The sequence below is a fragment of the Macaca nemestrina genome, chromosome 10, assembly GCF_043159975.1.
Source record: "Macaca nemestrina isolate mMacNem1 chromosome 10, mMacNem.hap1, whole genome shotgun sequence".
NCBI classification, from domain to species: domain Eukaryota; kingdom Metazoa; phylum Chordata; class Mammalia; order Primates; family Cercopithecidae; genus Macaca; species Macaca nemestrina.
Genome location: NC_092134.1, coordinates 141131572 through 141154465, shown reverse-complemented (window position 1 = coordinate 141154465; position 22894 = coordinate 141131572). Strand labels below are relative to the sequence as shown.

Sequence of the window (22894 nt, the reverse complement as noted above, 5' to 3'; positions counted from 1 at the left end):
GGATCAATCAGGTTGAACCAGCAACCTTCGGACCCAGCGGCTTCCCCGGAAGACCTTGTGCACGTGAAACACAGAAGGTCACTGTGGGCGGCCTCGGAGGTGGATGTGCAACTGGTCTGGCTCCTCCGGCCACAGTCTCCCGGGCAGCTGAAGTGGCCTCAGATGCCAACCTCGCCGCCCACAGTAGCACCCTCTTCTCTGTGGCTTTTCTTGATCCCGCGGCACCTGGCCAGTTGACTAGCGGTACCACATCTCAAGGTCACACCTGTGTTCTGGGAGATTCAGGTTTGGGCCAGGCTGAGCTGATCGCTTGGCAAACCTTACAGATTCTAGAGCGAGGCGTCCAGCCTAACAGGCCAAAGAGTGTTTGCCAAGCGTATGTGCTGTCTTAGGGACAGTCTCAGAGGCTTCGTTGCCTAGATACCAGAGCAGGGCAGCTGTCCCTGTGCAGGTTGGAGCCCTGGGTTGCACTGGTTCCAGTCAGGTTTCCTTCCTGACATTGTCCCTCTCCCCTACCCCATCAACCCCTGCCACTCACAGCTCCCTTTCCCAGATAGCAAATGCTGTCTAATGAATCACCCCAAAACAAAGTGGCTCACAACAGCAGACACCCTGTTATTGCTCAGTCTCTGTGGGTCAGGAATTCAAGAAGCTCTTGTGTGGGTCAGTAATTCAAAAAGTAACTGATTTGGGGCAGTCCTGACTTGGGGTCTCTCCTGGGGTGGCAGTCAGATGGTGACTGGAGCGGCTGGGGGCTGGCCAGGACTCTTCTCTTGCCACATGGCCTCTCTGTTGAGGCTAGTCTGGGCTTCCTTACAGCATGGCACTCAGGGCTGAATGGCTACCTTGTGTGGGGGCTGGCTTCCTCTAGGTCGACCATCCAGAGACAGTCAGGGGGGTGCAATGTGGCTTTTTTTTTTTAACCTATCCTTGGAAGTCACATGGTGTCACTTTTGCTGTACTTCATTGGTAAAACAGTCACCAAAGGCTGACCTTATTTCAAGAGGAGGGCCTAGATCTTTCTCAGTGGAAGGGATATCAGATGTGAAGGGATTTGTTGACATGATTTAAAACCATCACAGCTCCCCTGGCCCCTTCTGGTCAACCAACACTTAAAGCCCAGATGACTTTGAGGTAGCTGGATGTGACCTTACTCTAGTGCAACCTTCTCACTTTATTATATTTATTTTTGTTTATTGGAACCCAGGTGCAGAGAGTTGAGTGAATCATACTCTAGTTCATTGTACCTTTTCATCATTGATTCATGCGATGACCTCTCACATTCACTCACTCATTCATTTATGCTTCCTCCTTGCCCCCATATCTTACTCTCATTTTCCTCCTCACCGTCCTTAAACAGTCATTCTATTCGATTTCATGAATATCCTTTTGTTTGCATGTGTTCTTAAAATACGTATTTTAATTTGCAGGTAATATGTTGTGTTTTATCTGTTTCTGCTGAGGTCCACACGTGCTGTCATGCACGGATCTCATCTGTTGCCCACCTAAGGTGAGGCAAGGAGACCAGAGCGGAGTGACGCGCCCAAGGTCACCCAGCTGAACCGGGACCGGAAGGATCCTGGCCCTTTCCCTCAGCATCTCACACTCATGTTTCCACGTGCCACCTCCTAACCACCTGCAATAGCTTGAAATAAGGTTTTGAAAAAATTGTGAATCTGGGGTCCAGAGAGTGTCGGAAGTGCTCCCGTTTTCTGTCTGGTCACTGTTGTGTTCTTTTCTCTTTTGCCACAGGTTCCAACTATGGGAGCCCACGCCCCGCCCATGCCAACATGAATGCCAATGCGGCCGCGGGACTGGCCCCTGAGCACATCCCCACCCCGGGGGCCGCCCTGTCCTGGCAGGCGGCCATCGACGCAGCCCGGCAGGCGAAGCTGATGGGCAGCGCTGGCAACGCGACCATCTCCACAGTCAGCTCCACGCAGCGGAAGCGGCAGCAATATGGGAAACCCAAGAAGCAGGGCAGCACCACGGCCACACGCCCGCCCCGAGCCCTGCTCTGCCTGACCCTGAAGAACCCCATCCGGAGGGCCTGCATCAGCATTGTCGAATGGAAATATCCTTTGTTCACTGGGCTGGGCATGCTCCTGGGACCTGCACCCTGGGGCCAGCCCTCCGAGGCTCTCTGGGTCACGGGCTGTGTCAGCGGTGCTGGGCTACAAGCGGGGCCTTGGGCCTACTGCATCTGCATCACTGGGGTGCCATGAAATGCAGAGTTCTGGGCCCTGCCCTAGACTTGATGAATCAGAATCTCTGGGGACAAGGCCCAGCAATCTGCTTGTATAATGAGCTACCTGGGTTGGTTTTTTTTTTTTCCATATAATAAGCAACATTTGAGAAAATGAGCCTAAGAAGTTATGAAATATCATCTCCTGTAGCTGAGCTTGCCCAGGGGCCCACTCATGCCTTGGGGTAACAGTCGTTAGTTACATGCTGCCTCATTCGCTTCTCTCCTGTCTGTGCCATGGCACTGGATGGTTTCATGGCCTTCCCTCTCTCTAGGGTGAAGGGACTCAGGAGATGCAAGAGCGTGGTGGTCAGGACCCCTGGCTCTTGGCTCAAGGGCCCCGAAGCAGTGGTCCTCAGCCTTGACTGCATATTAGAGTCTCCTGGAAAGTTCTAACAAACTATAGACCACTCAGTTCCACGTAGGCATAAAAACAACAGAAAACTCTCTGGGTAATTCTCATGTGCAGACGAAGTTGAGAGCACTGTCTGGAAGTGCTCTGTTTGTCTGTATAGAAACAGGTGAGTGGGTCCCTCAGAGACGGGCTTTGAAGGGCTGGGCTCTCACTGGGGAGTTCCAAGCACCTTACTTCATCAGGATCCTGGGGCTGTAGCAATTGGAAAGGAACTTTAAGCGGTGAAGTTCCACCCCCACTTCCACCAGTGATGAAACCGAGCTCCCCAGGAGAGGCTCTCTGGGGTCCTGTGGTCAGGAACAGATGGGACTAGAACCCTGGTACTGACTGTGGGAATTTTCTTAGTAAGAATTCATCCAGGCAGGACTGCTGTGTCTCTCAAGGGCCAGGATGGGAGCATTAGGCTTCATCAATGAGTTTCTATGGAAAGATTTAAAAGTCTCAGGTACTGGTTGGAAGAAGATAGCCCAGAGATAAAAGAAAGTTTCTGTTGAGACAGAAATGTTAGTTCTATAAATGTTTGAAGCCAGGTGCTGTGGCTCACGCCTGTAATCCCACCACTTTGAGGGGCCAAGGCAGGTGGATCACCTGAGGTCAGGAGTTCGAGACCAGCCTGGCCAACATGGTGAAACCTAGTCTCTGCTAATAATACAAAAATTAGCCAGGCATGAGGGCACATGCCAGTAATCCCAGCTACTCGGGAGGCTGAGGCAAGAGAATTGCTTGAACTCAGGATGAAGAGGTTGCAGTGAGCTGAGATCATGCCACTGCACTCCAGCCTGAGCATCAGAGTGAAATTCTGTCTCAAATAAATAAATTAATAATAATAAATAAATGAGCCCCTCAACTTAAAAGTATTTTAAGAAAATGCATTTTAAAACAAGTGGCTGCAGCTGCCTGACTGGCCTGCCTGAGTGGCCGGGCCTGGTTTTAGTCCCCAGGGGACTGGGTGGGAGGCTTGGTCTTGGTCAACCCCATAGGACTGCTTGCATAGCTGCTCATGGTGGAGTCAGGGAGTGGGAAAACTGAGGGCCCTGCAGGTCAGGCACCCCTGACAGAAGGGCAGCAAGGCCCAGAGAAGCCAAAGGACTTGCCCTAAATCACGCAGCTGGCGACTGACAGAGCTGGGTTTCAAATCCAGGTTCCCCTAACCCCAAGTCCATGCATATCCCACACCCTATGCATCCATAGTACTAGGTAGGACTAGGCAGGTACTAGTAGATACTAGGTAGAACCAGTTAGGTACTTGGGAGGATGTTCGGGAGCTGCAGTCCAGGTGCACTGGGACATGCTGGACCTGGATCTGGGCCTAAAACCTACTCCCTGGGTGCTGTGGCCACTCCTCTGGGGGAATGTGCCTTCCCACCTGGAGGAGAGGAAGGGGGCCCAGCCTTAGCAGTGCCAGGTGGGTGGCATTCCAAGATTGCTTGGGAAGAGTGGCTGGACAGGGAAGGAGAGAGCCTGGAGTACTAGCCAGCCAGTTCTTGAAAAAGTGGCATCTGACACTGTCATTAGGAAGGAAAAGCAGTTTAAAAAGTCATCTGGGCCTCAAAAGGTGACACAGAGCACTTCCCAGGGCTTACCTGGGTTCTCTGCTTTTTAGCCAGTGGCTTTTCTTCTCTGCCTGATTGGTTTTTACACGTGATCTTCTCTGGCATTAGCCCAGTGCCTTTAGCATAAAGTGAAGGATGGAGAGATGGATAGTCTGAATGAGGGGAGGGGAACTGATAGTGCCAGAAACCCCAAGCTCAGCTGTCCCCCACTGTGGTGGAGGCAGTGAGGCGACATTTTCTGGGTGTGTGTGCACGGGTCTGGCTTGGCTGGGTTGTTGCGTCCTTGTCCTGATGGGGACAGCACAGGCACCAGCTGATGGGAATGAAATTGGCCAGCCTGTGGGCTCAGTGTCACTTTCCTAAGCAGGCGAGAAAAGGTTTGGGAGGCAAGAGGTGGTGCGGCAGGAGGGCTAGAACTGCCTACGAAGCCTTCAAGGTAACTTTAGAGTGGATCAGTATAGAGTAGTCCTTAACACTGAGACTGCCTGAGCTTGGATCCCATCCTACTACTTGCTCTGTGACCTGGCACAAGTTAACATCTGACCCTTCTGTGCCTCAGTTTTCTCGTTTAGAAAGTGGGGATCACAAACATACATTCTACACAGGACATTTCCATAGGGGCGTAAGAATGTGCCTGGCACTGAGCAAGCTCTTGGCAGAGGTCAGCTTCTGTCCTTACTGTCACCGGTACCAGCATTAGCGTCTGTCTCCCATCATCACCACTTGTGCCTCATCCAGCACAAGGACAGCAGAATGTAAAAGCTTAGTCAGTCGGTCTGGGTTCCGGTCCAGGTTCTGCTATGTGCCAGCTCGGGGTCTTGGACTGGCCACTTTACTTTTCACACCTGCAAAGTTGGGAGATTGATGGGGCCACTGTGTGGCATCTTTTTTGATATCAAGGTGGACACAGAAAATGTTCTACAGGAAAATGGATCCTCACAAGTACCCACAGGGCTAGGGAGGCCAGTGCTAAGATAATCATCCGGGTTCCTCCCAGTTCGCAATTCTGTGACACTGGCCCAGGGTTGCCCGTGAACACGTCAGAAGGCCGTCTGTGGCAGGGGAGTGAACACTGGACTTGGTGATCGGGAAATCTGGGCTCTAGTCTCAGCTGGTCACTAACCTGCTGTGGGGCCTTGGGAAAGTTTCTCAGGCTCTCTGGGCCTCAGAGGGTCAGACTAGATAATCTCTAAGGTCTCTTTCTGCCTCAATATTCACTAACTTTGTGAGTATGGATTTCCCTGAGAGAATTATGGTGGTCCCCTCACCCCGGATCTCCACCCCTCTCTATCTTCCTCCTCCTGTGAGACTCCATGAACTGGGCTGCAAACTGGGCAATGGGAGCGGAGTAGGTGGGAGTGGAGCTGGAAGAGCATAGACGGGCCCTTCCATGGAGGGTGTGGGGTGGTCCCATTGGAAGGGGTGTTATCACATTAGCTGATTTTTCTCTTGAGAGTGTATCCTTCCCTGAAAATGTGATGATGAAGTCAGGGCGTGGGAACCTCTGCCTGCACTGCTCCTGGTGAGGGAATCTCGGACTGTCCCGCTAGAGCCCAGCACACAGCAAGGAAAAATCAGGAGGCCTTGAAATTAAAGCTTTGCCTGCTGAAGCGGGACCTCTGCAGACCAAAGGGGTTTCTATGCTGTCTGTGAGACTCATCCTTAAAGAGGAGACAGCCTTCCTTCCCTGTACTCACTCAGGACGGACACCCTGCCGTGCCCTTGGGGGTCTTCAAGATCTCCGGATCCTGTCAGAGAATGAGAGAAGAAATGGAAACCACTCTTAACTTTAGTTTAAAAGATTAAAAATAAAATCTCCAAATGTCAATGAAACCCAGGGGTAGTCTCTCTGTCTTAGAATCCCGTTCCACCCATATCCCCCGTTCCAGGTGGGCATGGGCCCACAGGCAGCTCGGCGTAAGCTGTGAAGAAACAGGGTGCTTGGCACAGGCCATGCTCTTTAGAGGCAACCCCAGGCACACATGGGGAAGAATGGAGACCAGTGCAATCCAAATAAATAAAAGGAGGGGAGAAAAGTTTTTAGAACTCTGTGTTTACTCTGGCACGCGACTGGCCTCCACCGCTTTTGACATATTAGGGAAAATGTTGGCGGGGACCCACTAGCCGTACTTAAAAAGGCATATGTTTCTTTTCAGAATACAAGGGGCTTGGAATGCATTGTTTAAACAAAATTCTTACGAATCTTTGATTCGTTTGAAAAAATACGTAGATGTATGTTTGTTTCACTTGTACTTTCCGTGGCATTAACTTCCTTAACTCCCTTTCTCAGACCATTTGAAATAATTATTTTACTGACTATTTTTGCCAATTGTGTGGCCTTAGCGATCTATATTCCCTTTCCAGAAGATGATTCCAACGCCACTAATTCCAACCTGGTAAGTCCACCGTCTTCAAGTCTCTGCTTTTTCACTCGATGGAGAACTGCGTTCAGATCACATAGATTCGTGAAATGTGGGAGAGAAGTGAGACATGTGTTTGGCATGTGCAGAAGGCCTGCAGAGCTCACATCCCGCGTGCTATTTTACTCTTTATTCAAATCAGCACCTGTCTCATCCCCGCCTGTTTTCCAAAAGAATATTCCGGTTAGGTGGTGGTGAGCTCTGTGTGTGTGTGTGTGTGTGTGTGTGTGTGTGTGTGTGTGTGTGCGCATGTTTAGCAGTAAATCCCGTGACTGCTACAAAATGTGCTGCAAAAGTTGTGAGTACAGGTGTTTGGTGCAGCAAACACCTATTCTTGGGTTGTGTCTTGTATTTACTTTGAATGTCTTTGTTCCATTGGTGGGGTTTTCTCAGGTGATATGGAGCGTTGCTGTTCGATAAATAATTTCTAGGAAGCTTTTAGGAACGTTTGCTTTTGCAGCCAAGATGTATTATTGAGTTAGAAAGGCTTTCTTTTATTAGGAAAGGCGGCTTTCCATTTGGATTGTTGAGGGGCCAGCTCTGGCAATTTGGGGTTAGAATTGGTCCATGGAAAAAGTGGAGAGTGTGTTTACTTTTGGCTGAGCTTGAAGTCATTACAAAGACTTTTGCTCCGTCTGGGCATGTGTGGAAAAGAGCTCTGGAATGCAGTTGGCACAATTGGGGCACTCCAGGGTGCCTCTGCGAAAGGCACACAGGGAACATCCTGTCTCTTTCTCCCCCTCCATTGCAGAGACACCATCACTCTTCATGTGATTTCCACATGGCGTGTTTGGTCATCAGAGCCACCATCTTTCCCCCGCCGTGAGCACCTTCCTTTAATTACTGAGATGGGACCATCCAATGAGATGGTTTTCAAAAGAAGCAGGCAGCTTATAGGATTCTCCTTTCCACAACTGCTGGGCTGATGCCATCACACGGTTGTTCTTGTGTTTTGTAACCTTCGACATTTCCTTGGGCCCTTTCAGCAAAAACAATCTGATGCACATTTTAACTTCTCTGCTGTCACCCCAGTTTTTTCAGGTAGCCGCTGATGCATAGCAGGTAAGGTGTTCGCCGCCTGTGGGCTGTGGTGTCTTGTGGCTTGGCTTGGGGCCCTTTGTTGGGGACAGGCTCCAAAAATGTCAAAGCTGGGCACGGTACTGAGTGATGACATGGCCGGAGTCGGAAGGCAGAGCATCGGCCGCCGTCCATGAGGCCATCTGAAGCGTGACCTTGTCTCTTAAGGGGCAAGAAATCTTTACTGAGTCAAAATAAATACAAGCCAAAGTGTCTCCCTGAAGCAGGAGCTCCTTCCCTTGGTTCTGTTTCTTCCCTGTGCAGCCACCTCCTTCCCCTGCCATGGTCCTCCCAACCCTCCCACAGTTTAACATTTAATCTGCAATTTTAAAAGAGGAGCCTTGGTTCCAAAGAGAATCCGTATCTTGTTCTTAAGCTGACGACGCTTTGGGCTGCCCAAGGCCCAAGCAGTGGTGAAAGTGGGTAGAGGAGTTTGGTTTTTCTTAGGTCCTAGAGATGGCCACATGTAGCCCCTTCACCCCTCGGTTCCCGGGAGGTTTAAGGGAGCCGCTTGGGTTGCTGAGCTAGAGGGAAGCCCTGGGCTGGCCGAGACCCCTCAACCTTGGACCTCCTGGAGGCAGAGGGGCTCGTAGGAGAGGACAGGAGGTCACCCTGGACTTATTCTGCAGCTGGAGTGAGGTTGCTGGGTACAGATGACGCGGGAGGGATGGCGGGTTTTTATCACACCACAGAATGATGGCAGTATTCTACACGAGATGGTGGGGCTGCTTGCACGACTGTGTAACTTTACCAAACATCATCGAATTGCGTACTTACAATGGCTGAATTTTATGGTATGGCAATGATACCTCAGTAAAGCTGCGGATGACTCCTCATTCTCTGCGTTCCACAGTCACAGGGTCACACTCTCCCTGGGGCAGTGAATGCAGCCAGCTGAAGGGGGAGGGAGGGGGGGACCGGTGGGGGGAGCATCAGAAAACCCCTAAAACAGACAAATAAACACTACCTCACATCAGCTAATAAATCAGAACATGATTCAGCCCCATGGAGAAACCCATCGCAAGTGCTGTGACCTCGCCTCCCGGTCCTTGCTCTCTACAGCATCTTCAAGCTGCAGCATCTCTGCAGATGCCCCCTTTTCAAAACACATTCTCCCCTTGCTTCCTCCAGCCTCTCTTCCTGTGTCTGCACGAACGTTTACTAGGCTTCTGTCCCGAGCCCTCTGATTTTCTTCTGCACTCTCCCCTTGGGGAGCTCCTCTGTGTCCACAGATTTTAGTTCCGTTTCCCGGTAAATTGTTGCTAAGACTGACATCTCCAGTGCTAAGCCTTTCCAAAGGCCTGGCCCGGTATTTCCTGCATTGGAGAGGCCTGTGGACAGGCGCAGCGACCCCAAAGCCTGCACATCATTACAACCCCAGAGAACTCCAACTGTGCATGGTCTGGGGATGTGCATTAAAAAGAATTCCTCATAAGGATGCCAGTGATTAGTCAACTTTGGGAAGAACTGGCCTCTTGGGCAGAGCAAAATTTGACTTGGACAGACCTGACTTCAAATCTTGGCTTCTCCACTTTAAGATTAAGTCTGGGCTGGGCGTAGCAGCTCATGCCTGCAACCCCAGCACTTTGGGAGGTCGAGGCAGGTGGATCAAGGTCAGGAGATTGAGACAGTCCTGGCTAACACGGTAAAACCCTGTCTCTACTAAAAATACAAAAACAAAATTAGCTGGGCGCGGTGGCGGGTGCCTGTAGTCCCAGTTACTCGGGAAGCTGAGACAGGAGAATGGCGTGAACCCGGGAGGCGGAGCTTGCAGTGAGCTGAGATCGCGCCACTCACTCCAGCCTGGGCGACAGAGCGAGACTCCGCCAAAAAAAAAAAAAAAAAAAAAAAAAAAAAAAAAAAAAAAAAAAAAAAAAAAATCCGAATTTTAATCTGAGGTTATTTAATCTTTCCAAACCTCAGTTCCCCAGCTTGTAAAATGGAAGTGACCTCAGAGGGTCCTAGGGAAGAGTAGGATTGGCCGTGATAATTATATGTGCCAGGGTGTCTTACCGATACCTCAAACAAGCCCCAAATAGAACTCATTCTCTCTCCCGCCACACGACCTGTCCCGCTGAAGAAAACAAAACATAGCCCAGGTGAATGCTTTTCCTTTTCTTTTCCCTTGGCCGCGTTGATGGCATTGCTGGCCTTGCTGTCACACAGAACCATCTCTGACATCTTCTTCCCCTTGCCGTGCCCATCTGAGCAGGAATGCAGTCTTGGAGATTGTAATTTGCAATGTATCACATTTAGCCTTCTTTCTATTCTCAAAGTCATTTGTTTAGACTTCGTGTGCCTTAGTTTCTTCATTTATGAAATGGAAATAACAGTAATGACAGTACCTACCTCAGAGGGTTGTTGTGAAGATTAAATGAGTCCAAATATGTAAAGCCCTTAGGAGAGCGCCTTAGTAAGGGCTCAGTGTTGGCTCTTGTTCATAGTGCTGGATACTATTGTTGTTATTGTCATCGTCGTCATCCTTGTCACCCTAACCCAGGCCCTGTTGCCTTTTTCCTGGACTCTTATAGCCGCCTCCTTCCTGCTGTCCTCCCTCTAGTCTCTCCTTCCACTGGTCTAGCTCATGTGTGTGTGTGTGTAGTCATTTGCCAAACATCTATACCAACAGACAGACACTGCGATTAATAGGGAAGATAAACCTGTAAACATGTTTCAAATGGTGAAGGGTCTTATACGGGGCCAAGGTGTCAAGGTGGAAGAACTGATTCATTTTGCTGTAGAGAAAGGATTAATGGCAAGTTTCACATAGGTTGACATATTTGCATTGCGTCTCTCAAGAAGAGGATGCCATAGAGATACTTCAGGCTGAAGTATACTCATGTACAAAGGCCCTGTGGTCACGTTCTTTAGGACCAGAGGAAGGGGTGCTGGTTTTGAGGGAATGGGAAAAGCTGGGTGATAGAGGCTTGATGGCCCATGCAGACTGCTGGACTTAACTGCAGGTGAGGAGGAGGCTCGAAGGCTTTACCGGCAGAGGAGTGCTCTTGCAGCATGAGGAAGATGGTTCAGACGGAGGCCTCACTGTGAAGAGAAAAAGAAAGCTTGCTAGAGTCCAGATGATGGTGACAATTAGGATAGAGAGGGGGCAGTGGATTTAGGAGGCAAACTTGCCTGGACAAGTAACCAGATGGATATCATGGGTGGAAGAGAGAGCTGGCTCCCAGGATGGTGATATGAGGAGCCAGGTGCCCTTGGCCAGGAGAAAGACTTCAGGAGGAAGGTCATATTTGAGGGGCAGGGAATGACGCATACGATTGATGATTGTCAGGTGGAGGAGCCCGTGGAGCATGAGGTTGGAGATGTCCCATGGGCTGTCGACAGGGGCCTGCAGCCCAGGAGACTGTTTATGCTGAGGATGGAGACTTGGGGGCAACAGGAGGAGAGACACAAGGAGAAGCTATAGGTATGGCCTAGAGCACCTGCATCAGGGTGGAGCAGGAGGGTAGCAGTGACCACAGCTGGACCCCGGAGAACAGTGACGTTTGCAGAGGATGGAGGAAGAGGAGCAAAGGAAGGATGTACACCACGTGTCAGGAAGGCTTAGCCCGAGAGGTAGGAGGGGAACCTGCTGAGGGTGGAGTCTTAGAAGCTAAGGAAACAGAGAGTTTAAGATACCCAAGAGGGGCTGGTTGGTAGTTCAAAAGCGTGGCTCATGGCAACTCAAGGCCAATGACAAGAGCATTGGACTGACTGTGAGAAGAGCTGAGCTTAGGGCCGAAAGTAAGAGAAGAGGATATTGATCTGTGTCTGTACCCCTATGGAGGCCCTGAAGTACTAGGTGCATGACAACAGTTTGCTGAGGTTCAATGCTTGGAACATTCCCATTGTTGTGCCAGAGTGGGATGCCCCAAATCGTTTATGTACCCCAAAAACAAAGCTTGCAAAATCCTCCATTGGTTTCATAGCTTTTTAAAAAAAACATTAAAGAATTGCTATTTCAGAGCCCTGTTCTTTTTTTTTTTTTTTTTTTTTTTTGAGACGGAGTCTTGCTCTGTCGCCCAGGCTGGGGTGCAGTGGCCGGATCTCAGCTCACTGCAAGCTCCGCCTCCCAGGTTTACGCCATTCTCCTACCTCAGCCTCCCGAGTAGCTGGGACTACAGGCGCCCGCCAACCCGCCCGGCTAGTTTTTTTGCATTTTTTAGTAGAGACGGGGTTTCACCGTGTTAGCGAGGATGGTCTCGATCTCCTGACCTTGTGATCCGCCCGTCTCGGCCTCCCAAAGTGCTGGGATTACAGGCTTGAGCCACCGCGCCCGGCCTGGAGCCCTGTTCTGAGAAATAGCAAAGAGATGCTGATGCACCTGCAGCAGTGGCTCTCAACCCCTGTGGCATAAGATCCTAGAGATGATTAAAATGTGTGTTCCCAGGCCCTGCTCCCAGGGATTCTGATTCTGGAGTGGGCCCTGGGAGTTTAAAGTTTTAATAAGCTCCCCTGGGGTTCTGATGCAAGTGGTCCTGGGCTGCTCTTTGAGAACAGTGACCTAGAATGTTCCTCATGGTGTGACTGGATCCACCTTCAGCTCCCTCCGCAATCAGCTCTGTCTACCCACAAGTTCCCTTTAGGATCCAAGCAGAAAGACGACACACGTCAACTGCTGAGAGCTTTCCCACTCCATTGGGTTCAAGAATAATCTGTTTAGCAAAGCACACTCACACTGTCACAGAATTAGAAAATAGTCTTCTTTTCACACACTTGCAAATTCACATCTGTGCTTGCTCCTGCTCTCAGATTCCCTCGCAAACTCATCGGCTTCCACCCATTCTCTCGCAGGCCCTTTCCTTTCTCCCACCTGCTTAATTTAATCTCCCCTTATTTTTCTAACACTTTGCTTTCTTCTGTTTCCAAGAGATGAAAAGTATTCCAGAATAGAGTTTTTTTTTTTTTTTTAAGATCTCTCTTGCATTATTTAAAGTCTGTTTGTTGTAGGCTCCATCTAACATACACTTTTACACCAAAATCCATCATCTTTGTTATCTTTTCCTCATGCTAGTGAAGCATAATGAAAGCTGAACTGGGCCATGACATGACGTTCTTTCTTTAGACTCAGTGCTGTTATTGGCAATGCCACCTCTATGTAGCACATGATTTATGATATAGCCGCTGTAACCCCCGTCTACCAAGAGCTGTCACCTGTTAGGTCGATTGTCTGATGTCTGTTGAATAAGCTCTGCAAGCAGAGCCGACTCACTGTGTGTGGAAAACTCCCTCTTCTCTGCGTGCCCTGAAGTCCACAAAGACTTGGCTTGAGTTGAAATATTAAGAGAATATATTTGGCATTTGACCTTGTGCAAAGAACAGTGCGTGTACTTTCTGGAGCAAGAGAGCCTGAAGTGGAGGTGGAGAGAAGAGGGGATGAGGCCAGAAAAGGGATCATCCTTTGGCTGGGCTTTCTTCCTTCAGAGGCTGTGAGAGGAGAAGCCGTCCGCCAGAGGGGCTTGAGCTCGACTAGGAAGAAGGTTGAAATGTCAGATTTGCCCGTTTGTTGGTGTAAAATTGGGGCAACGAGAGTTGCATCATAACCTGGTTGACAGGATTGAGTGAGTTAACATAAGTAAACTTCATAGGACATGCCCAGCACAGGTGAATGTGTGTTGCTCTTTGGAACTCTAAACCAGGCTGAAGGCCCCTCCCCTCCACCTGGTCCCTGGGGGTAAGTCAGGGTCATTGGCACCTTGTGCTAGCTTTGGCCTCGGAACGGTGGGAGAGAGGAGACCAAAACGCTGTGCTTTTTGGCAGCTCTGACCCAGCAGGATTGGTGTCTGTGCTCACCCTTGCCTCTGACTACACAGGGAGAGAAGCAGGGATCCATTCATGGCCAAAGAAGAGTCCCAGAGGGAGAGCACTGGTGGGGGACCCCACTCCTCCACCCCCGGGCTTTGTGTGTCTCTTGCCAGTTCGCTCAGGAGGTGCCTGTCAGCCTGAGGTTCCCCCACTCCCATGCAGTGCTGGGTTGAATCTCGCGACCTGGGGCCCTGCACTTGGACCACCACCGCAAGGTCTGAGATGCCTCTGAGCCCTATCGCCCCCCATGCTTTGAGAAGTGAATGAAAATGTTTGGGTTCCCCTCTTCTCCCTGCAGTGAACTGTGTTTTCTTTTATTATCAGGTTTGCCTAAGAGCGAGAAGGCTTTGTGGGGCTTTCATGCATCAGCAATAATGGTGATAATGACATGAGCTTTATTATTGCTATCTCATAGGTGTTGTCCTAATGCAGCGGGCGTTAGGGTTCGCAGAAATGCTAGGGTTATAAAATACACTAATAGATAACTGCAAGGAACAAACCACATAGCTACTGTATCATGTACCCGCACCCTCTCCTGTGCTGTGCAGTGGGGTGTGGAAGGCAGGGTGGGGAGCCTGGTTTTGGATGAGAGAATGAACTTGACACAGTGCGTTGGGAAGGTGCTTCTACTGAGTCAGGTCTCCCCTCAGATTTTCCTGCTGAATGGGTCTGAGTGGGACCTGGGTGTGGGTGTGTCTTAAAAGCTATATCAGAGCCACAGTTGTAGGCACTGACCTAGGAGGAGAGATCTGAACTGTGTGGCCTTAGGTCAGTCACTCAACCTCTCTATTGGTATCTCTTTTGTCACGTGGAGTAGTAACGCTTGCTTAGTCATTGTAATTGCCTTTGTTGAGTGACCACCAGGTGCCAGTGCTTCGCGTGCAATGTTTCTTTCTCTTTTCTTTTCTTTTCTTTTTTTCTTTTATTTTTGAGACGACGTCTTGCTTTGTCATCCAGGCTAGAGTACAGTGGCGTGATCTCGGCTCACTGCAAGCCCCGCCTCCTGGGTTCACGCCATTCTCCTGCCTCAGCCTCCCGAGTAGCTGGGACTACAGGTGCCACGCCCGGCTAACTTTTTTTTGTATTTTTAGTAGAGACGGGGTTTCACGGTGATCTCAATCTCCTGACCTCGTGATCCGCCCGTCTCGGCCTCCCAAAGTGCTGGGATTACAGGCGTGAGCCACCGCGCCCGGCCGTGTGCAATGTTTCTAATCTCCACAACTGCAAATTATCCTATTTGTTTACTTGATAGAGAATGTATCCCTCTTGTTCACGGCTGTATCCCCGGTGCTTTGGCAATAATGGGCACGGGTAAGGCTCTGCATAAATATCTGCTGAGTGAACCCTGGGTGAATGAGTGGATCCTGTGAGGTGTTGTCCCTTTACTTCAGATAAGAAAGTAAAATCTCAGGGAAGTAAAGTGACTTGGTGAGGCAATGGCAGGGCTGGAGTTGGAACTTAGGACTGTATGAAACCACAGCTTGGGTTATTTGCTGTGTTCCCTGGGATGTGTAGGGTCGCTGTGAGTATCCAATGAGGTATATGTGAAAATGTTTTAAAGATTAAACACTCTGTAGCAGTATGAACAGATTTTGTTAAAAAAAAATCAAAACTTGGTTCTGTTGCAAAATAAATTCAGTAAGTACCAAGTTAGCCAAAGGGAAATACGTTATTATAAGACTTCTCAAAGCCTTTAACACAATAGCAACAGACACTAGTCATGAGTTCACACCATGCAGATGCTGCTCTAAGTGCCTTGCGTAGAAATGCATTTAAACATGGTTATAGCACGATGAGATGTTATTATCCCATTCTATAGATGAGCACACAGAAGCTCAGAGAATGTAAATAATTCACCCTGTGAGATGTAGCCCTGAAGCGAAGTCATGGCCATGCAGATGTGGGCCAGGCGTCTCCTGGTCTGTGTTCTTAGCCATTCTGCTACAGCTGCCTCCTTACGTGGTAAGGTGCTCCGTGAGTCCCTGGACCAGCCGGCACATCACCTTTCCCACTCATACCGTCACAGACATCTTGAAGAATGGTGTTCCCGGGCTCACACCTTCGGGAAATGCCGCTCTGTTAAAACCACAGAGGAGAAAACTGTCGCCCCAAGAACCGATGCATTAGGAGAAAGGACGGAGCTGGAAACAGGATGAGACACGTTGCAAGGCTGGTGTAGGAAAGGAGCAAAGACCACAGGACTGTCTTCATCAGGAACATGGCATTTTAAAATAGATGGCAGCTTCTGGATGGGTTTGTGCTTAATCTCATGGTCATAAACCTGCAGAGAGCCTGGGGCAATTGTTTGACTCAGTGTTTACTCACTAAATATTTCAGAGAGAGAAGAAAGCATTGTCTGCTCTGTGTTTGCCAGTGGATGGGAAAAGAGAGATGATGATTTGAAGTCTAAATATGGTGACACCTCTTGCCCCAGTTTTATCCATCTTCATTCATTTTTTTTTGGGGGGGGGGAATATTCCAAATAAATCCACTGTTTATGTAATAGAACCCCTTTCATGTACCAAACTTCTTGTAATTTAAGTACATTTGAAGGAAGTCTTTCCAGAATGTAAAATACAAATCCCTGGATCCTTAAAAGAAAAATCTGGACATATTTCATCCTTTTTCTGGGACTATACAATTCTTAGGAATTTCAATGATTGCACCTGTTGTAATGCTGGGAAGCTGTCGGGAGAACTAAGCAACCCCCAGAGGGTCCCAGAACGTCCTGACCTGGGGAAGATTTGGGGTGCGCCTTTCGTGCTCCTCCCTGGTGGGGTGTCAGCTTCCTCCAGCACCAGCCGGATTAATTTGCTCCCCCCTCTCTCCTGCGGGTTTGGGAATCAGTTGATCAAGTCCATTACAGTTATGTGCAAAGTTAGAGTAAACAGATTCCGATTGAGGACCTGCGGGGCTTACTTATGAATAAAGTGCATTAGCTTTAATTTATGGGTTTTATAACATTGATTTTGGCTTCTTAGAAGCTATTTTTTTCCTTTATCCTCTTTGTTCTCTCTAGTTTCTGTATGATTGAAGTTGTTGGATTGGCGCCTTCTGACTAATAATAATAGCAGCAATAACGTCAGCCCTTAATGCTGCTGGCATTGCTCTGACTATGGTCCATGTGTTAACTCATTTAGTCCCCTCGACTACCCCATGAGACCTTTCTTATAATCACCCCATTTTAAAGATGAGGAAGGGGCACAGGCCAATGAACTAACTTGCCCAAGGTTGCATAGCTATGAAGCAGTGGAGCTGGGATTCCAGCCTGGGTGTGTGGCTCCCAGGTCTGTGCTTTTAATTGCTGTGCTGTGTGGCCCCCAACTAAGGTGAAAATGGGAGAGGTATTTTGCTTTGAATACGGTGCCTTAATTATCAGGCTCTCACCTAGAGTTTATGCAGTGTGTGCACTTCTGTTTTTACCAAGAGGACCAGGGGAGGAGCAACAGTGAAGGAGGGAGTGAATGTCCCCAGGCTGGGTGGTGTCTGTGGGAGTCCTAGGGGCATGCCATGGAGCCCCCAGGGCATGCCATGGAGCCCCCAGGCCATGCCATTTGGAAAGCATAAGAGGTAGGCAAAGGGGAGGCTTTTTCATCTGCTGCCACCTGAGAGGTAGACTTGGCTTTGTGGCCATATTTTCCCAGGGATCGGTGATTCATGTTACGTGAGATCCTCAACCAAACAGCCCCCCAGACCTCCTCCTAAATAGATGAGGATCTCTCGTTGGGGTGAGGGAACCCGGAATCAGCTTGACTTTCTGAGACAAGCTTAAAACTTGAGGGACCCTTCTGGTGGACTAAGACCTTGGAAGCAGATCCTGGGAGCTGCCTGGGTCTGCATTTGAACTTGGGGCCTTCATGGGATCCCAGTCAGACTGGTGGTTGGCAGGGCTCAGAGCATAACATGTGGGGGACCCCCGTGGCGCCCCGCCCAGGTGACAGCAGTCCCCCTCTTGTGCTGAGAGACTCCACAGGTTCTGCCTGCGCACCCTGGGCCCTGCTGGAGATGTGGAGATCATAGAGCTACGGCCTGAACACCAGGATGTGGGATGGGTAGTAAGAGAGTGCTGAGCTGCAGGTCATAGCCCTGGGCTGTCGTTCCACTTCTACCCCTGCCTCGTGGCATGGCGTTGGCACTTCACTTCTCTGAGTTTTAGGTTTCTCGGCTGTGAAATAAAGATAATAATTCCTACCTCACTGAGTTATGGCAAGGGCAAATGAGAATATAGATGGAAATGCTCCGCCCAGCTCTACCAAAAAAAATGTACATATATATGTACAGACACACACATTAGCTGGGCCTGGTGGCTTGTACCTGTAGTTTTAGCTGCTTGGGAGGCTGAGGTGGGAGGATTGCTTCAGCCCAGGAGTTCAAGGCAGCAGTGGGCTATGATTACACCAGGGTGATGGAGGGAGACCCCATCTTTATTTTTTTAAATGCTCTGGAAAAATGCAAAGTGCCATGTAAACGTAGAGGCATTATCACAATCATTATTACTGTTATGATTAGACAGATATATTTGTCTCTAAAATATGTACTGTTTTTTTTTCTGGCATATTCCTCTCTGAACCTTTTTCCTCAGCCTCCTCTCAAGATAACTCAGAGATGCAAAAGAACTAAAAGCCAAGTTCCAAATTTAGTTCTTGACCTTTCCAAGATGGATGGTGAGTGGTGTGGCCATAACCTGCCTGCTGCCAAGAGCCTGGCAGAGCTGCTGGGGTCCGGGAGCGCCAGGCCAGGGGACCCTGTCTTTGTGTGCAGTCCCAAAGCCAACACATTGCCTCATACAGGCGCCCCTGCCGGGAGCTCATACAGGCCACTCCTTGTTTTCTCACGGGGTCTAGCTGAACTCCAGCACAGCTGAGCGTAGCTGCTGAGTCGTTCGTTTGGTGCTGTCCTGCAACTTGCAGACCCCGTCCTCAAATGCATAGCAGAAATAATGGAAAAACCCCAGCGCTTTACTCTCTGGGCTCTCAGGCACGTAGTCAGAAACATGGGCTGGGGCAGCCTCTCTCCCCGGTGTCTTTGAGTCCTGAGGAACAGGGTCAGGCATCAAGAATAAGGAAGGCTGGGATATCCAGGAGGAGACCTCGTGTCTGCACCGAGGCTTCATCAGATCTGACTGGAAGTGCTGTGGTCCCTGTGGCCAGGCCAGCCTCACAGGGCCGGGGAGCACAAGCCTTGGTGCGGCCTGTGCTTGCGGATGGATCATGGTTGTGGGGGAAGACAGGTGGCAGGTGGTGGAAGTTATGCTTGAGGACTGGGCTGTGTACACAGCTCACAATGTGGAGATGCTTGAACCCTGGCAGTTGGGCAGGGTTGATAGAGACGGGCCTTGTGGGAAAAGGTGTCGAAGGCCAGGACGTGGCTCCAAGTCCCACCTCTGACAGACCGACTAGAGAGAGCAGGTAAGAGAGTGACCAGCAGCAGGCTGGGGTCACTTTCACACTCCCTGCCCATCAGAGGAATGTTCCAGAGGTTATCCCGGAGAGAGGTGAAGCCCAACGTGGTCTTTCAGCCCTGTGATCTCTGCCCATGCTGGGCTCCCCTTCCCCTTCTGCCATGAGAGGAAGCAGCCTGAGGCTCTCATCAGAAGCAGATGCTGGAGGCATGCCTCTTGTGCAGTCTGCAGAACCGTGAGCCAAATACACCTCTTTTCTTTTTGAGTAACCCTGCCTCAGGTATTCCTTTATAGCAACACAAATGGACTTAGACAATCCCCAAGGCCCAGACTTGGAGTCCCTTCTGGTAGGAGGTTTTCTCTGCTGCTCCGTGACTGGCTTTGGTGCTGTTCTCTCTGTTTCCGTAGCATTCTAGATGACCCCCATCTAAGCACGTTCAGCCTCCCCCTTACTCATCTGTGTCTCTCATCGTATTCGTTTTCTAGCACTGCTGTGAAAATACCACACATTTGGTGGCTTAAAACAATAGAAATTTGTTGTCTTACAGTTCCAGAGGCCAGAGTTTCAAAATCCAGGTGTCAGTAGCATTGGTTCCTCTGGGCGCTCTGAGGAGCGTGTTCCATGCTCCTGCCCTGGCTCCGGTGTCGCTGGCAGTGCCTGGCATCCCTTGACTTCTAGGTGCCTCACTCCAGATCTCTGCCTCCAGCTTCACATGGTGCACTCCCCTGGGTGTTTTTCTGTCTGTGCCCAGCTTTCCCTCCTCTGATAAGGACGGCAGTCATTGGATTAGGGCTCCTTCACCTTAATCCAGTATAACCTCATTTTCACATGATTTCATCTGCAAACACTTTATTTCCAAATAAAGTCCGTCTGCAGCTCTCACCAGCAGCGAGCCCTGTGCAAGAAGGGATCACGTCTACACAGATCCAGTGCAGTACCTGGAGTACAGCTGGAGCCTTGCGTGTGTCTGTGAGGGCCAGACCAGGCTGTTAGAGAGAGTGTTTCTTAAAGGAAGGTGTGCTTCAGTGTGGATGCTGGTCCTGACTGGGCCGCTGTCCTTGCCCGTTAGCTCCAGACAGTGTGGGCTTCTGTACCCGATTACGGCACAGCTGCCTGAGGGACAGTGGCATGCGTGGCAGAGGAGATCTCTTGCCCCACTGAAGTCCTCCAATTATAGCTTAGTCCTGCAGCTTAGCAGCAATGCCTCCTCCTTCTCCGCCTCCGCTGCCTGCTGGCCTCAGATATGCCCCCTAAAGATGGGAGGATGCAGAGTGTGAACAGGAGGTGCCGGGGGGGTAAGGCTGCTCCCAGGACACAGCAGGCCTCATGCAACATGCCCTGGCTTCTGGCTCCCTAAGCACCAAGGCCATCCAGGGAAGGGCTGGCCTCCTCCCTGGCTCTCAGGGTGCTGTGAATCAGGTTTGGCAGGGGTCTCAGCAGGGACTTATCTCTGCCACAGTTCAGTCCAAACAGGGTGAGCAGCTCTCGGTGGACCAGCGGTGACCCAGGCAGCTCCTGGTGCTGTGTACCAGGCTAGGAGCTTTGGAGGGCGTTCCCTCCCTGCAGACCCCTCTCTCACTGCCCATGCGGCTGTGTGTTGTCATCATATTTTGGCAGAGGACCTGTCCCATAACCAGAGAACCTCTGTCCTGGGACAGGGACAGGCCCCAGCTCACTCTGGGAACAGTCACGGCAGGTGGACGATTTGCAGAATGGGCAGAGACCCTCCAGCAAGAGGATCGGTTTTTCACGGCTGTGGGGTGATTTCTTTGGGATTGCAGACTAAGGGCCTTCCAGTCACTTTTGGTTTGGCCCATGTTCTTAACACAGTTCCCGAATCACAGAAGGCACTCGATGAGTATTCGCTGAATAAAGAACTGAATGAATATGTGACGAAGAGAAGCTGCTCATGGACTAGGGATTCTGGCAAGGTGTGGCATGGCTGAGAGAGCACCAGGCGAGAGGCCGGGAGGTTTCCATCCCAGACTTCTCTCTGCTCCTCCTCACCAGCTGAGTGACCTTGGGCAAGTGTCTTTGTCTCTCTTAACCTCTGTTTGTTCATTTTTCGTAATCTAGGAGAGGAGTATATTTAGAGGATTCTTTTATGTTCTGTGCATCTGTGGTCTTTTGCCTGACAAGTAGACCATTTAACTTGATATGAGCACATTCCTTCATGCATTCATTCTGTCCTATTTATTAAATGCCTACTGTGTACCAGGCTAGGTGCTGGAAATGCAGGATGTGCAGAAACAAGGATGCGTGGGGTCTCTGCCCTCATGGAGCCTACATTCTTATGATGCCAGTCGGTAAACAACTGGCAACTTCATACACACAATGCTTTCAGAGCATTGTGAATATTAATAGTATGGAGAAAGTAAAGGAGATAATGAGATGGAGAGTTCCAGGGTGAGGGCCCACCTGGAGTGAGTAGGCAGGGAGGGTCTCTCTGAGGAGGTGGCACTGGGGCTGAGACGTGGTGACAAGATGGGCTGGTTGCGGGCAGACCTGGGGAGGAGCGTGCAGGCAGGGGACAGCAGGGCCAGGACCCCGAGGTGAGCAGGGCGCACTGTGGCTGCTGCTCAGGGAGGAGATGAAGGAGGATGTGAGTGGGGTTGGAGGGGCAGACAGGGCTGAATTATGTGGGCCAGCATGAGGAGTTTGTTCTGAGTGTGACGTTGGCAGGTCTGTGCACTTCCCAAGGCTCCAGAGGCGCAGGAAGGATCTGGAGGAGGGTTAGGAAGGTAGCAGAGATAGGTGAAGGTTACGGCCTTGACTTTAGCATTCCCAGAGCAGTTGATGTGGTTGCCAGAGGGCCTGGCCAGAGCTCACCGGGGAAGAAAGCCCTGGACGGTGCGAGCTGCCATTTCTTGAAGGGAAGTCGGTCATGGAAACATGTCAAAGGGACCTGCCAGAAGCTTCTGGGACACAAGGCTCCTGTGCGGTGTTTTCCTGTCTCTTTTCTGTACACTGTGGGCTTGGCCATCCAGTCTTCATTTCCCTGGCAACTTCTCTAAAGAGAAACCTTTCTGGTCACCTCGTAAGGGGTGCAAGCTCCGTAATGAGCACTCACGCTCCTCGCCTGTGGGGGCTGCGAGGTTCCAGAGGGTTGGCCCACGCAGCCGGCCACTCCTTAGCGGGTCTGGCCCTGGGTAGACTTTGGCCTCAGGGGAAAGGAGTGTGGAGACAGAGCTGTGGACACCCAGATTGCTGTATATCTGAAAGCGCTTGGCCCCCATCTATCTGGAAGTGGGGTGAGGCAGACTGCATTTTCAAGCTCGACCCTTTCCTTTATGGCAGCTGGGGTGGTGACCAGTCCTGTGTGAGCCATAATAACCCAGCCTGCATGAGGATACCATAAAGCGGAAGCCAGGAGGCCCTTCGAAGGGATAATGTGGGAAGGGTATCCACTCCTTTCCAGCATTCCTTCATTTGGGGAGCACTGCCTCCTTGGGACAAGACTCCGTATAGAGGAGGCAGCACTGAGCTGGGAGGTCCCTGGTCTGGCAGGGTCAGCCACTACCTGGCACGTAATGGTGGTGAGGAAGCCTAATGCTTATGAGTGCTGCAGTGTGCAGCTCTGTGCCTTACACAGGCCACCTCCTGCCATCTCCCAAGGACCACGTGGGGTGGATCGTACAGTTAGGCACTGCATAACAAGGGTCTGTCACACCTGTAATCCCAGCACTTTGGGAGGCCGAGGCGGGTGGTTCACAAGGTCAGGAGATGGAGACCATCCTGGCTAACTCAGTGAAACCCTGTCTCTACTAAAAATACAAAAATTAGCCAGGCGTGGTGGTGGGCGTGGCGCCTGTAGTCCCAGCTACTCGGGAGGCTGAGGCAGGAGAATGGCGTGAACCCGGGAGGCGGAGCTTGCAGTGAGCCAAGATCGCGCCACTGCACTCCAGCCTGGGCGACAGAGCGAGACTCTGTCTCAAACAAACAAACAAACAAAAAAAGAACAAGGGTCTGATCAGCGACAG

General features: G+C 50.5%; 1 protein-coding gene across 44 annotated transcripts in view; it reads left to right on the top strand.

The window, feature by feature from the left end:
- LOC105484109 (calcium voltage-gated channel subunit alpha1 C) overlaps window positions 1-22894 on the top strand; it is a 649973-nt gene that overhangs the window by 59610 nt on the left and 567469 nt on the right. For 21 of the 44 annotated variants that reach the window (XM_071070623.1, XM_071070630.1, XM_071070633.1 and 18 more), the window contains exons 2-3: window positions 1753-2083; window positions 6504-6609. In XM_071070623.1, the coding sequence (XP_070926724.1) occupies window positions 1753-2083; window positions 6504-6609 (437 nt within the window). Of the gene's footprint in view, window positions 1-1752; window positions 2084-3597; window positions 6610-22894 lie in introns of those variants that run through there. The other 23 variants (XM_071070614.1, XM_011745416.3, XM_011745408.3 and 20 more) reach the window with 8 other exon arrangements.